The 14,344-nt window shown below is 51.5% G+C and overlaps 1 protein-coding gene across 2 annotated transcripts; it reads left to right on the plus strand.

The window, feature by feature from the left end:
• The first annotated feature begins 492 nt into the window (after positions 1-492).
• On the plus strand, positions 493-11,137 carry LOC127316986 (protein POOR HOMOLOGOUS SYNAPSIS 1). Of its 2 annotated transcripts, none has more exons than XM_051347493.2 (11): positions 493-860; positions 2,569-2,685; positions 2,911-2,976; positions 9,418-9,521; positions 9,607-9,782; positions 9,882-10,046; positions 10,147-10,193; positions 10,264-10,291; positions 10,361-10,485; positions 10,588-10,615; positions 10,809-11,137. In XM_051347493.2, the coding sequence occupies exons 1-11, from the start codon at positions 567-569 to the stop codon at positions 10,865-10,867; spliced, it is 1,209 nt and encodes a 402-aa protein (XP_051203453.1). In that variant the 5' UTR covers positions 493-566; the 3' UTR covers positions 10,868-11,137. The 2 variants fall into 2 exon arrangements, with proteins under 2 accessions (XP_051203453.1, XP_051203454.1); XM_051347494.2 differs by having other exon boundaries at positions 10,373-10,485.
• Positions 11,138-14,344: the final 3,207 nt, after the last annotated feature.

The following is a 14,344-nucleotide window of genomic DNA, read 5'->3' on the forward strand; positions in this document are numbered from 1 at the left end:
GTAAGATGAACTAAGAATTATTTATTTTTCCCACAATTTTTTTGTTTAGTTCTCGGAGAGTGCTTTTGGCTTCTGTGCTCCAGTGCTCTCGTTTTTTTAAAAAACAATATTTTTTTACAAGTTATTAAAAATCTGGAAATAATTTTGGAGATTGTCACTAATACATCTCACAATCATGCAGAATATCAACCTGGAATTCTTTTTATTTTGTTCTATAAAAAATGATAAATCTGATATGTTTTGAAGATTTGAAAATATACTATTCAGATCTACAGTTTTATAGCTTAGAATATAAAGTATTTGCAATTAATATTTTACACGTTTGTCGGATACATCATTTATAACTTTAAAAAGTAATTTTTAACTTTTATAAAAAAAAGAGGTGCTCATATGCACCAAATCTCTATTGGCAACTCCCAAATTTTCCGTAATTTTCTCTTTTTTTTTTCTTCCGTAAGCCAGCTCCTGAGCTAATAGCTACGCCCACCCACAACATTCGACACCGAAAGGTGTGCAGAAAACCCAACGCGAAACGGCAAATACTACCTCGGCACCGTCGTTGCGCCATGGTAGGCGGCGGCGACGACGGCAGGGCGCTGCTCGCACTGCGTTCGGAGGCCGCGGTAGACCGAAGGCGGGGGCAGGAATGGAAGGTGGAATTTGCTCGCTACTTCACGGCGCCGCCACGCGGGCCCTCGCCGCCGCCGCCGCCTCCCGGCGTCCGTTACGCCTTCCACGCCAACCATCGCCATCCCGGTGCCTGGCTCCCCGCCGCCACCCCGGCCTCTCTTCGCGTCTCCCGCCCCAGCCAGGCCTCCGCGGTCCCCGTCCTCACCGTCTCCATCGGCGACGTCGTCTTCGTCCGTACCAACTCCCTTCCCTTTCCCTTCTTATCTGGTGATGATGTGGCTGCTGTTTGTTGTGTGCTTGGTCGATACAATTAGTTGTGCGCGCTTGTTTCTGGAGGTATTTGGGGATTGGGTCGGTTTTTTTTAGGAGGCTTGGTAGTTGGTACTCGTGCTTGAAGAATTGTGGGGACGTTAATCGTCAAGTGCTCTGGATTTGGATTGTTCAATTGATTGTCAGATTGTGATTCTGTGCATTTTGAAAGATGGCCTGATCTTTGTGTATACTGTGCATCTGTGCTCCACCGTAGTCCGTAGACTATTAAGGTGAATGGATCCATGCATGTTTTAGTGCAAGCAATTAGTGTCAAAACATGGTTCATTATCACCCTTTTTTTGCTCATGCACGTATTGTACCTCTCTAATATGCAAATCGTGCTCGTGAGTCCTGAAAAGAACCGGTGGATGTTTTTGTACAAGTGATGTGGTACATTAATGTTCAGACTTTAGGCTCGGACCGAGGGATATTTATGATTTTGTGTGTGTTGATTAATGTTGCTTTTCTAAAGCATAGTAAGCTCCACTACATCATTTCAGTTACCCGTGTAAATATGTTTGTGCCTGATCAGATTTCTGTATTAAGGCCTAGCACTACAATCATTTTGTACATACTTTTCATCTATTCTGTCCTGTGTGCACTCTCTCTTTCTAGTTACATACTGTAATAATATGCTTCTGCTAGTGTATGCTTTCGAGGTCTTCAAGCAGAGCACCTAAGTCGTCATTTATCTCAGTGAGTGCGGTCATTGGTTTTGGCTCCTGAACTCCAGTGGTATCAATATTTTTTGAATAATTCAAGAAGTGCGTTGACAAGTAGAAATACGTCTAAGAAGGTTCCTACATGTATATGCAAGATAGCACTTTAAATATGCAAAGTTTTGTGAAATAATGCTTTCCTTCGTGGGCTGCACAAGCAAAACAAATGTCTGGATCTACAATAACAGTAGCAAATACTATTTGCTATTATAGATCACCATTGTTTTATGTAGAGCCCACACTTGAACAAATATCACAAATTAATGCAGATTCGTAGTGCATTCCATCTTGTACATATCATGTTATTTTAGACTCACTTTAAGCTTTTAAATACACCTCATAATATTTCAAAATAAAGAGATCATTGAAGCTCGGGTGCAAAAAAATCTGTCCTGTCAGTCTGTGTCCTTGATGTATAGAAGTTAACATGCCTGGAAGCTCCTTTAATTAGTTAAAAGTTCGAATGTGGGTTGTATTGGCCGACTAATTCGATGTTAAGCAATTAGATTCCTGTTCAAAGGAAATCCTTAGCATCATTTTACCTTTCAAAACTGGATTCTGTACTATTGTTAATTTTAAATGTCACTCATTCATTTAGGTAGGGTAACTGTAGGTTAGGCCTATGGTAATTCTGAGATCTGCTGCATAACTATAACTACATTCAAATATTGCATGTTAGACAGTTGAGTCTAGTATCAGCCATTTTTGAGTCTTTGTATAACCTGCTTCTATGCAATCATAGGAAATAAATTGAGAGTCCTAATTATTTTAATATTTTTCGACATTGCACAACTATTGGTATATTATATTATTCTGCCCAAGTTTTAGAATATTCTGTTTTAGCATTATTTTGCTGGATGTCCCCTGTTATAACTAGCTGGCATTATTGCCTTTGCTCGTGGCACAGGAGGAGCACTTTGTGTCCATCCTCAACTTCTCATGGCCTCAGATTACATGTATGTCAGAATTCCCAGTAACAGGGAGCAGGGTGGTGTTTGCGAGCTTTTGTGATAAGTACAAACAGGCAAGTCTTATATACCATCAAATGTGATTCTGCTGCCTGCTTAGTTGAGGGTTGTACTGCATTGGTTTGGTAACTACATTGACATGTTCACCTAAAAATCACAGAGTATCCGGAACAAATGGGTCTGTATTCTTATGGATGTATATGCACATAGCATATTTAAGTTATTAATGGATAGTATATGTGTGTATACAATCATGATGACATTGGCTACTCTCTCTGCAGGTACAGAAGTTTGCTCTACGTTTCCCACTGTTCAGTGATGCAGAGTCATTCTTAAATTATGTGAAGGTGCAATTTCTTATCTTTCTAATAGATAGCCAAATCATGTGAAGCTGTGGCTTATGTGAGCTCTTTGGTATTGTCTTATGTCATCCATTTCATGTCGTGTCCTTCTCTCTATGGTCATTAATCAGAATATTATGTCTTGGTATATCTGTTTGCTAATACAGTATTATGCATGGTTATATTCAATATCGAAAATTGGAAGTAAATAATGTGGTATTATTATGGCGCGTCTAGTTGTAGTTGCATATTCTTCGTGTGAGCTTGCCACAGAGAAATATTATCATATGGTAAACATTAGCCTTAAGTCTACGATGGAACTTTTTGATCATATGGAAATAATTCTGGTAGAGACTAGGGTTCTACCGGGTTTAGGGCGGAGGTTGTAAGGGTGGAAGTGAGGGCGGAGAGGTTGGGGAGCTCGGCGCCGGCGGCTGGGCGCCGTCGCGGAGGAAGAAGGAGGCGGCTAGGGTTGGTGCGGCGGGGGCTAGGGTTCTCCCGTCTCCCTTCCGGAGACGAGACAGTAATGATACTGAATTATTGTCTGATTAATCTTGAAGGGATACAAGTGTTTATATAGGAGGACGGCCTCCTCGAAACCCTAATTTACTTGGGCTAAGCCCCTAATTTACTTGGGCTAAGCCCCTAATTTACTTGGGCTAAGCCCATAACTAGCCACTAGTGGGCTTCCTACGTGTATAGGTCAGACCGACCATAACATCTCTCCCCGCCTTCTCAAACAGCTCGTCCTCGAGCTGAACTTCTGGAAACTGCTGGCGGAGATCTTCAAGCTTCTCCCAAGTCGCCTCGTCCTCGGGCAGGCCGGTCCAATGCACCAAGACGTGCCAAACACCACGGCGCTGCTGGGCCTTCAACACGCGAGCCACACTTGCCGGGGCAGGCTCTAGACGCCCATCCGAAGTAGGTGGAAGAGCTGGTGGTGCAGAAGGAGGGTCGCCCTGGTAGGCCTTCAGGAGGCCGACGTTGAAGACGTCGTGGAGGCGCGAGCCTGCAGGCAACTCAAGGCGGTAGGCGAGCGTGCCGATGCGCTCCAGCACACGGAAAGGACCAGCGTAACGAGGTCCCAACTTGCGCCTGGAGCGTGGGTCCAAGGACTGGGTCGTCCGGTGAAGAAGGCGTAGCCAGACCCAATCGCCCACCGCGAACTCCGCCTCGTGATGGTGTGCATCATAGTATTTCCTGGCCTGCCGAGCCCGAAGAAGTCGCCGGCGCGCCTCGGCGATATCTCGTCGCGGGTGCAGCGACGGGTCATCCGCCGTCTCGGTGCGGGCCGTGCCGGCCGTATAGGGAAGCATCGCCGGTGGTGGCCTCGCGTAGACCACCTCAAAGGGAGTAGCGTGCAGCGCGGAGTGGTAGGACGTGTTGTAGCGATTTCGGCCCACGCCACCGATCCACCCAAGCTCGTGGACGATCCCCGGTGATGCGGCGCAGTACATGGCGATGATCTTGTTGACGACCTCGGATCGGCCGTCCGTCGAGGATGAAACGCCGTACTCGTGCGGAGATTCACGCCCGACTACCCCAAAAAGTCCCTCCAGACGTGACCCGTGAACACAGGATCACGATCACTGACGATGGAGGATGGAAACCCGTGGAGGCGAACGATGCCGTCGAAGAAAGCGCGTGCCACGGACGCCGCCGTATAGGGATGGCCGAGGGCGATGAAGTGCGCGTACTTGGAGAAGCGGTCAACCACCGTGAGGATGACGGACTTGCCGCCAACCTTCGGCAGCCCCTCAATGAAGTCCATCGAGATGTCCGCCCACACACAGGACGGCACGTCCGATGGCTGTAGCAAGCTTGCGGACGGACGGAGTGTCTCCGTCTTGTTCCGGCGGCATGTGACACACGCCCGCACCCGATCTCGCACCAGGGCGCCATCCCCTGGAATGTAAAAATCAGCGCGGAGACGGTGCGGGGTCTTCTCGGGCGCCCTCGTGACCTGCAGAATGCGCCAAGGACAAGGCCTGGTGGCGCGGTCTCCATGATCCGGCACGAAGATGCGGCGGCCATGGAGGAGTAGTCCCTCGTCCGGGCGCCGGGCGCGGCCAGCTCGCCGTCGGCCGGCGCGCGGCGCGGCTGCTGCGCATCCGCAGCCGTGGCGTAGCGCGGCGAACCTCGTCGATGAAGGCGAAAGATGGCCCGGAGTGGATGCGAGGGCTGCACCGATCGTGGGTGCGTCCGCAGCATCGTCAACGTCTCGGCGGGACGGGCGTCGGCGATCGTGTTGAGGCGGCCGGGCGGTACTCGACGGTGAAGTCGAAGCCGAAGAGCTTGTCGATCCACCGGTGTTGCGGCACGGTGGAAAGGCGCCGATCCGGCAAGAACTTCGGCTGTAGTGGTCCGTGCGAACACGGAATGTCCGGCCCCAAAGATACGCCCGCCCGATGGCGCATCGCCTGGACCAGCCCGATCAGCTCGCGCTCATATGCGGCGAGCTTGTGGTGGCGCGCGCGGCGAAGGCGGCGAAGAAGGCGAGTGGACCCTTGCCCTGGTGACGGACGGCGCCGAAGCCGATGCCGGAGGCGTCGCGATCCACCACGAACGGCTCGTCGAAGTCCGGCATCTCGAAGAACGGGACCCGTAGTGAGTGCCCGCCGCGAGCGGCGAAGGCCGTGGCCGCCTCCTCGTCCCAGGAGAAAGCGTCGCGGCGAAAGCGTGCGCGTGAGGGTGCGGCGATGAGACCGAAGTCTGGATGTAGCGCCGGTAGTATCCGGCGAGGCCCAAAATCCGCGAAGAGCTCGTGGCGGCGGGGCGTTGGCCAGGCGGCGACGGCGGCAGCGACCTTGTCCGCGTCCATCGCGACACCGTCGGCGGAGATGACGTGGCCCAAGTATGCGACGGAGGTCGTGCCAAACGAGCACTTCGAGCGCTTGAGGTGAAGACGATGCGCTCGAAGCTCGTTGAAGATGATGGCCACGTCTTGCAGTGCTCCGCCCAAGATGCGCTGTAGATCAAAATATCATCAAAGAAAACAAGCACAAAGCGGCGTAAGTAGGGGCTGAGCACGTCGTTCATCGTAGCCTGGAAGGTCGCCGGCGCATTGGAGAGGCCGAACGGCATCACCAAAAACTCGTAGTGGCCATGGTGAGTGCGGAACGCCGTCTTGGCGATGTCGTCCGGTGCATGCGCACTGATGATAGCCCGAGCGCAAGTCGAGCTTGGTGAAAAAGCGCGCGCCATGCGGCTCATCCAGGAGCTCATCCACGACGGGGATGGGGAACTTGTCCTTGGACGTGACGGTGTTGAGGGCGCGAAGTCGATGCGAACGCCACGTGCCGTCGGTCTTGCGCACCAGGAGCACGGGGCGCGAGAATGGTGACGTCGAGATCCGTATGATGCCCTGTGCTAGCATGACCGCCACCGGCGCTCGAGCTCGTCCTTCTGCGGTGGGGGTACCGGTACGGCCGCACGGCCTACGGGTGCCGTGTTCGGCAGCGGTGGATGCGGTGGTCACGGGGTCGCGAGGGAGGAGGCCTGCGGCTCGTCGAAGAGGTCGCCGTCTTTGCTGCAGAGGGCGGCCAGGAGCGGATGCGCCTCGTCTAGCGCGGCGGCCATCGAGTGTAGTCGCGGGGATGTGCCGGCTGCCCACGCCCGTCCGGTGAACACGGCGGCCGCCCTCGCGCCGAGAAGATGAGAGACAGCACGTCGAGGTCCCACAGGATGGGGCCTAAGGTGCTCGGAAGTCGAGGCCGAGGATGAAGTCGTAGCAGCCCAAGTCGATGCCGACGCGGTCGATGGAGAACGGCTCGTCGCCTACGAGCACGGGAACTGTCGCGCCACGCCACGGCACGTAAGACGATCCCCGTTGGCGACGGTGACGCCGTACTTCTCCGATCCCGCCGGGCGGAGAGCGAGGCGGCGCATGGCGGTGTTGGACGGAAGTTGTGCGTGGAGCCCGTGTCCACCGACGCGGTGAGACGCTCCCCTTGATCGTCACCGGAACGACATCGTCTTTGCCATTTTGATGCCCGCCATAGCATGGAGAGACACGACAAAGGCGGACGCGTCGGCGGCGCGTATGTCGTGACACCGGCCTCGATGACGGTGGCGGCCGCGAGCTCGGCGGTGAGGGCCTCAACGTCGGCGTCGTCGACGGTCTCCAAGTAGAAGAGGCGGGCGCACGTGTGGCCCGGCGCGTACTTCTCGTCGCAGATTGAAGCACAGCCCACGGCGGCGCCGCTCAGCTGCTCCGCAGCCGTCGGCCGTTGGAAGGGGCGAGTTGGCGCAGGGGCTGCGGGCGCAGCGGCGGTGCGGGCGTGGCGGGGCGATGGGCGTCGGAGCGGGGCGGGCGCGGACGAGCGCCTGCCACGCTGCGCGTAGACCTCTTGCATGGCGAGGGCGCGCTGCTCGTAGGCTCGTGCGTAGTACATGGCCGTCCCGCAGTCCGCCGCTCGCGCATCTCGACGTCGACGCGGATGTAGTCGGGAGGCCGCCGACGAAGAGATCGGCGCGCCTGGCGTGCCGAGACGCCCGGGCATGGCACGCGAGCGCTCGAAAGCGGTCGGCGAAGTCTGGACCGTGGTGGTGAAGGCGAGGCGTCCCGGCTCGGCGAGGCGGCTGCCACGGAGGGTCGGCCCAAACCGCCGGAGAGCACGGGTCGCGAAACGCTCCCAAGGCGGCATCCCGCCCTCGTCTGCTCGAGGGCGTAGTACCAAGTCTGCGCGGCGCCCGTAGGTGATAGGAGGCGATCCATGTGCGGTCGGTGCCGAGCGTCCGCTGCCCCGAAAAAATTGCTCACACCGGTTCAGCCGCGATTCGGGGGTCGGTGGCGCCGTCGTAGGTGGCGAACTCCGGCTTCGTGAAGCGGGGCGCTGCGGTGCCACGGGCGGGACCTCGGGGTGTCCGCTGGCGGCTTGGGTTGACGGACGTGCTTGCGGCGAAGGGCCCCGCAAACCCGCCGGGACCGCCAGGGGTGATGGGCGGGCGGCTGGACCGTCGTCCGCGGCGCGATATGGGTGTAGACGGCGCCGCGTCGGTCCACGTGGGAATCGGCGAGGGCGACGGCGGCCACCACGCGGGCCGGCCCTGGCCGGCAGCGGAGGCGGGCGATGGGGGCGGCGGCGTAGCGGCGGTCGGTGGGGGCGGCGGCCGGTGGCGGCGGCGGCGGAACCGCGGTCGGTGGGGGGCGGCGGCGGAACGGCGGACGGTGGGCGGCGGGTGCTGGCCGGCCCGATCTCCGCGAGCTCGAAGCGGATGGCGCGGAGGGCGTCGGCGAGGTCCGCCAAAGTAGCGGGCAGGAGGTCGAGGCCCGTGGGGACGGCGGCGGCCTGGTCTCCGTTGGCGGCGGCGGCGGCCCCCTGCAGCGCGTGGGCGCCGGTCATGGCGGCGGGAGTGATGTTGGTGGCGGCGGTGGACGTGGCGGCGATGGTGTCGACGGGAGGGCTGTTGGAACCCATGAGACCTAGGCAATCTGATACCAAAGTGGTAGAGACTAGGGTTCTACCGGGTTTAGGGCGGAGGTTGTAAGGGTGGAAGTGAGGGCGGAGAGGTTGGGGAGCTCGGCGCCGGCGGCTGGGCGCCGTCGCGGAGGAAGAAGGAGGCGGCTAGGGTTGGTGCGGCGGGGGCTAGGGTTCTCCCGTCTCCCTTCAGGAGACGAGACAGTAATGATACTGAATTATTGTCTGATTAATCTTGAAGGGATACAAGTGTTTATATAGGAGGACGGCCTCCTCGAAACCCTAATTTACTTGGGATAAGCCCCTAATTTACTTGGGCTAAGCCCATAACTAGCCACTAGTGGGCTTCCTACGTGTATAGGTCAGACCGACCATAACAAATTCTGTATCAACTACCAAATAAGGTTAATCATATGTCGATGGACAGCAGGCAGTTGTAGATCAACAGTACATATAATTAAACCACACTAGCAATTGTGTGGACCAGCAATGTCTTTAAAAAAGCTCAAGTGTTTACCAATTTATTGCTACCTTTTCTTAGTTGTCTACGATTAATATTTGATGGATGTATCCATTCTCCATAATGTTGAATGTACACCCCTAATGTAATGTATTCTTATCAAACTCATGACTACAAAATGGTATATGGCTGGAAAAAAAACTATGGTACTTTTGTTATTCTTGCTCTGTATAATTTCATTACATGTGTTTTTGAGCCCAGGCAGTTGTAGCTCAAGAGTGTCTAGATACATCTAAATTTAGACAAATTTTCGACATCCTTTTATGGACGGAGGGAGTATGAGAAATAAGAGAGTAGCGCTGATGGTTACTACTTAGCATCTCTGTACAACTTAAATTCCAGGGATGCTAAGCTTCTTGGTATGGGAACTGCTGTAGTGAAATTAACTATCCGTGCTAGTTATAGAATTTTTTCAGTACATATAGAAAGGAATATCTGAAACTAGCTTCGGTTTTGCTTAATAATCTCTGCCAAGCAGCAAATTAATTTATGTCGTTGATTAAAAAGGAATGCTTAGGTGACACCATGGATATCATACCATCTGGAAGTGACTATGCGTGTGAAGATTCATCAGTATCTGAGTATATTTCTTCTAATGAACTTCAGCACAGGTACAACAGTAGTGCTGTTGCGGGTTTATATGTTGCATGCCATGATAGCATAATATATAATGCATGAGCCTGGCGATTTTTCCAGCTTTGAGGAGCCAGCTTCAGACCACAGGACAGAGGCGCCAGCAATATGCTACCATGAGGAACCAGACCAGCCTGTTTTTCAACCTCCCCATGCCACCAACATTGAAAATATCAACTCTGGTTTCCTTCATAGTTCCACTGAAATGCTGACAAATTTCTCAACTGAGAATGAAAAAGGTAAGTAATTCATGTTGGATGATGTTATTCTTAATCACATTTTATTATATTTTGTTTTTCTTCAGTTATGCACGAAAATGTTATATATGTACAAATCAGATACAGAGGACCCATATCATGGAGGACCCGGATTATGCTACCTTGAGGAACCAGACCAGCCTGCTTCTGAACCTCTCCTTGCTACCAACATTGACAATGTCAACTCTGGTTTCCCTCCTAGTTTCACTGAAATGCTGGCAAATTTATCAACTCAAAATAAAAAAGGTAAGCTAATTCCTAATTGATCATGTTATACTTAATCACATTATCTTTATTTTGAATTTTCGTTTGTTATGCATGTAAATATTTCATATGTACAAATCAGATATGGAGGATCCACATCAACTGACTGGAGCAGAGCATACTGAAGAGGTAACACATCGTTAAATACTGCAAATTTTCAGAGCTTAAGAAGTGTTCTTTATATTAGTAAATTTTGCAGGTGTACACTCAAGATACTTGTCATGACGGTACAAATAATTTCAGCTCCATTTACTGTTCAAGCATCTTGATGCTTCGTCTTTCTGACCTATCTGCAGTATTTCCTTCAGTTACAGTTGCCAGGAATAAAAACACAGCCAATAAAGAAATCGATACGGAAAACACTGCTGATAAGGAAATTGATACTAGTGAATCAACAAATGATCTTATGGCAAGGATAAAGGTATTTTTCGCATCAACAATCTTCTAGTGGGTCCATCAACTTTTGTCTCTGAATTCTGCGCGCAATTTGCATGTTTTGATATCTTATATTTTAATTTTGCAGACATATCTAGCTGACGACTCATTCCATGGTACGTTTTCCGTTCCTCTTCTAGTGGGAGTAACATAAAAATAAGTAACACAATTTTCTCGGCATCTGCATTGCCAAATAACATGTGCCGACTTGGAAAACCATGCGATGTACTACTATTTGTATTACAGCTACATAGAATCCTCGTTTCACCATTCAGTCTCGTACTGATTTTGTGCTTTCTCTTTCCCTAGATATGTTGTTCAAGCTTGAGAGAGTCATTGACGAACTGGGTATGGACTTGTCACTCTAGATAGCAACCGCGTCACTGCCACGTGAAGGCTATTTAACTTTCCTGCTCTGATGAAATACACAATGTAGTTGTACTTCAGTTGGTGGTTCCTTATAGTTGCGCTCCTGCTCCTACCAAAGTACCAGTAGTCATTGGTGTGGAACATCACGGGATTAGTGAGCAAAATACACACCTCTTATGTACATCTACGGTACATGTTCACGTGATCTGTTATGTTTATGCCAAGGTGTATGCTGTTTACGGTTTAGTAGATCTCCACAGGCTTTCCAATCGCCTCTAGCAATGAGGTTCTATTTATCCCTGTGCATAGCCACCTCACTAGCCATTTAATATAAAACGTGGACGATTCTCTAATAAGTATGCAGTATTTATCATTCATGTCATCATCTTTGAAGTCATCTCGTGTACAATGTTTGTTGTAATTGGGCACCAAAGAAACATCCTGACAACCAATCTTAACCTTGATGACAGAAAAATTTGTGTGGGAGTTTTTTTTTTCAAATCTAAAGGTTTACCAACCATACTTGCAACATAAAAAAGCAGTTGACCTGCTCTTAAACTTCATGGGAATGCCCTTAATTCTGAACCATGCCTTTTCAAATTCACCCAACTGGCTCTATGTCACCTGTCCACGTCTATACATTGATGACAACATGTGGGACAGTCTTCATAAAAAACTTCCTCCTCAATACTCTTATTCGCAGACACCATTTTAGCAAAAGACCTCCACTTGGTCGCCCAGATCATGTCTTCTTTCCTCCGATCTGCGTCGCTCCTCTGCATGATGCCTCTCATCATCCAGCCTTCTCCTCTCTTCATCCCTCTCCAATTCTCTTCATGCCTCATCTCATCATCCCTTGAGGCATTCTTCCTCCCAATGTCGCTCCTCATCACGACATTCGGTTTCCGCCCTCAACCAGTCACAAGTCTTCCCATACGAGGGCGGCCTCTGATAGTTGCGCGAGGGTGATTTCTTGGGTCCTCCGTACTATCGACCCATGCGTGGATGCAAAGCCACAACCTGCACAAACAATCAACGAGACCCCCTAATCTAAGAGCATCTCTAACATATGATATATATTTAGCTTGGCGATGTAAAAACCGTTTTATACATCACATTTGACCAAAAATGACTCTCCAACAGATCAGCTTGACCTATTTAGGCGACTTGATTTTTTTTACATCCATGTGATCCAAATATACATCACTTTGGGGAGGTGATGTATATCTCATTTGCTCACGCGCCAACTTGCGCAAACGACGAGATCCCCTAATCCAACCCCTTGTCAGTTGGCACTCCTTAGGTGATATTTCTACCAGCGATCTAGGTCTTGGCAGCCACGAGTTCTTCACGAAACCACTCTGCACCTGTACCGATCTAGGGTTACGACGAATGGGTGGAAGCGAGATCTCGCTACATGTAAACAAAAAAAAAATGGTACTTTCCTGAAGAAATATTGGGCTGCAGCTCACAAGGTCTCGGATTTTATCAACTGCACCACAGCAACATGGAGGGAGGCGAGGTTGCGTCGTTTCATGCAGCCAATGGACGTGGAGCTAATCTTGGAAATATCGTTGAGCATGAGACAATAAGGAGACTTCTGGTCATGCCACTATGATCGGCGGGGTTTTTTCAGTAAGATCTGCATACAAGATGTTGGTAACCACAAGGGAGAAGAGGGAAGCCTGGCTGGGAGAAAACACAACCAGCTCGAACCATGAGACAACTGAGGATTGGACGACGCTATGACGCATGCAGGTGCTGTCCAAGGTGAGGACTTCTCTGTGGAGATTGGCGAAACAGTCAATACCGACGACCGACATACGCCACCGCAGAAACATGGCAGACCACGATCGGTGTCAGCTGTGTGGTGCCAAGGACTCGTGGCATCATGCGCCGCTCGATTGCGCCATGGCCAGATGCGTTTGGGTGCTAGTTGATGAAGGAGTGACAAATCACATACACAATGCTGAGGAGTCTGGAGGTAGGGAGTGGCTTTCAACCATGATAGAGACACTCCGACACGAGGATCAGGTGCGGGTGTTCATGACCTTATGGGCAATATGGCATGCACACCGCAAGGCGATACACGAGCAGGTTTATCACTGTCAGTTTATGCTTTTGTTAATAGCTTCACTGCGGATCTGTCGCAAGTTGCTGATGGACGGAGCAAGAAGAGTGTTGTTGCACCAACAGAGAGGCAACCAACCTGGACTGCGCCGCCAGGGGGCGTAGTGAAAATAAATGTCGATGCAGCAGTCGGAAAGAACACGGGCTGTGGTTCCATCGCAGCAGTGGCAAGGGATGAGGTGGGGAGGTTTATGGGGGCTTCGGCCGTAGTGCTGCCGGGGGAAACGCATACGGAGACTCTCGAAGCGCTAGCGTGCAGGGAAGGAGTAGCCCTGGCCCTCGACATTGATGCAAGGAGAGTGCAGGTGGCGAGCGACTGTAACAATGTTGTCACCAGCCTGACCTTGGGCACAATGGGAGCATATGCACACATTGTGCAGGAGTCGAAGACGTCTGAGAATAGTTTCAAGTTTTTAGTTTTTGTCTATGAGAGTATGAAGTCAAATAAAGAGCTCATTTGTTAGCCCGTAGCAGTGTGCTCGCTGAGCAAGGTTGCCATATGTATGGTTGTTAGAGCCTCCGGAGGGAATCCCTGCAACTCCTGAACTTTAATAAATGAGGTTTCGTTTGCTAAAAAAAAAGGTGTGCTTGTGCACCACTGTTATCAATGTCATTGTGCTTGTCCGACTGAGCCAAACGACATTGCATGCGCGTGCCGAGGAGGTACATGCCGTGATGCTCTCCGACCAAAACATTCGGACTCGTGGAATCGTGTGATCGTCATTTAACCTTGTACCGATCCTCGCCGTAAACCATGAAAGTTTCACCGTATTAGCAAATGTAGGATATACCCGAAGACGAGAATCAATCGTCGTTCCTTTCTCGCCCATTTTTTTTTTTCGAGGGTGACGGGGGGAAAAACCCCACCGTTTGTTATTTCATTACTCGAAAATGGCCAAGGAGCCGTTCTGTATGTATACATGGGGAAAATACAGCGGGGGAGGCAGAGGGGGCGATCATCCTAGCTCTCCCACAGGCGGGAGAGAATGAAGGATCGCAGTAAGTCGAGCGACGGGCGGTCGGCAACCCGATATCGCCACCGCCAGAGCAAGAGGTCATCACAGACCCGTCTGAGAATCACTGTCGGGGAGGAGCGCACGGCGTTGAACACCAGGTCGTTGCGCGCCTTCCAGATGCTCCAGAGGGTTACCGCAACGCCCGCACGCCAGAAGTCCGAGGCAAGGGGGAGAGGGGCCGGCAGGTCCCATACCGAGAACTGCCCAGCTGGGATTGGGACATCCAGCCGCCGCCAGAGCCTGGCAGAGACGGGGCAGTCGAAGAACATGTGTCTGGCCGTCTCCACAGCGGGGCAAGCCGCACACACGGCGGAAGGCACACAACTCTTG

The sequence above is a fragment of the Lolium perenne genome, chromosome 7 (genome assembly GCF_019359855.2).
Source record: "Lolium perenne isolate Kyuss_39 chromosome 7, Kyuss_2.0, whole genome shotgun sequence".
In the NCBI taxonomy this organism is placed as follows: domain Eukaryota; kingdom Viridiplantae; phylum Streptophyta; class Magnoliopsida; order Poales; family Poaceae; genus Lolium; species Lolium perenne.

Coding starts and splice junctions, on each gene's coding strand:
- LOC127316986 (XM_051347493.2), top strand. CDS start 567: ATGGTAGGCGGCGGCGACGACGGCAGGGCGCTGCTCGCACTGCGTTCG. Junction 2,977..9,417: donor CATTCTTAAATTATGTGAAG/GTGCAATTTCTT, acceptor TTGATTAAAAAG/GAATGCTTAGGTGACACCAT. Junction 10,486..10,587: donor ATCTTATGGCAAGGATAAAG/GTATTTTTCGCA, acceptor TTAATTTTGCAG/ACATATCTAGCTGACGACTC.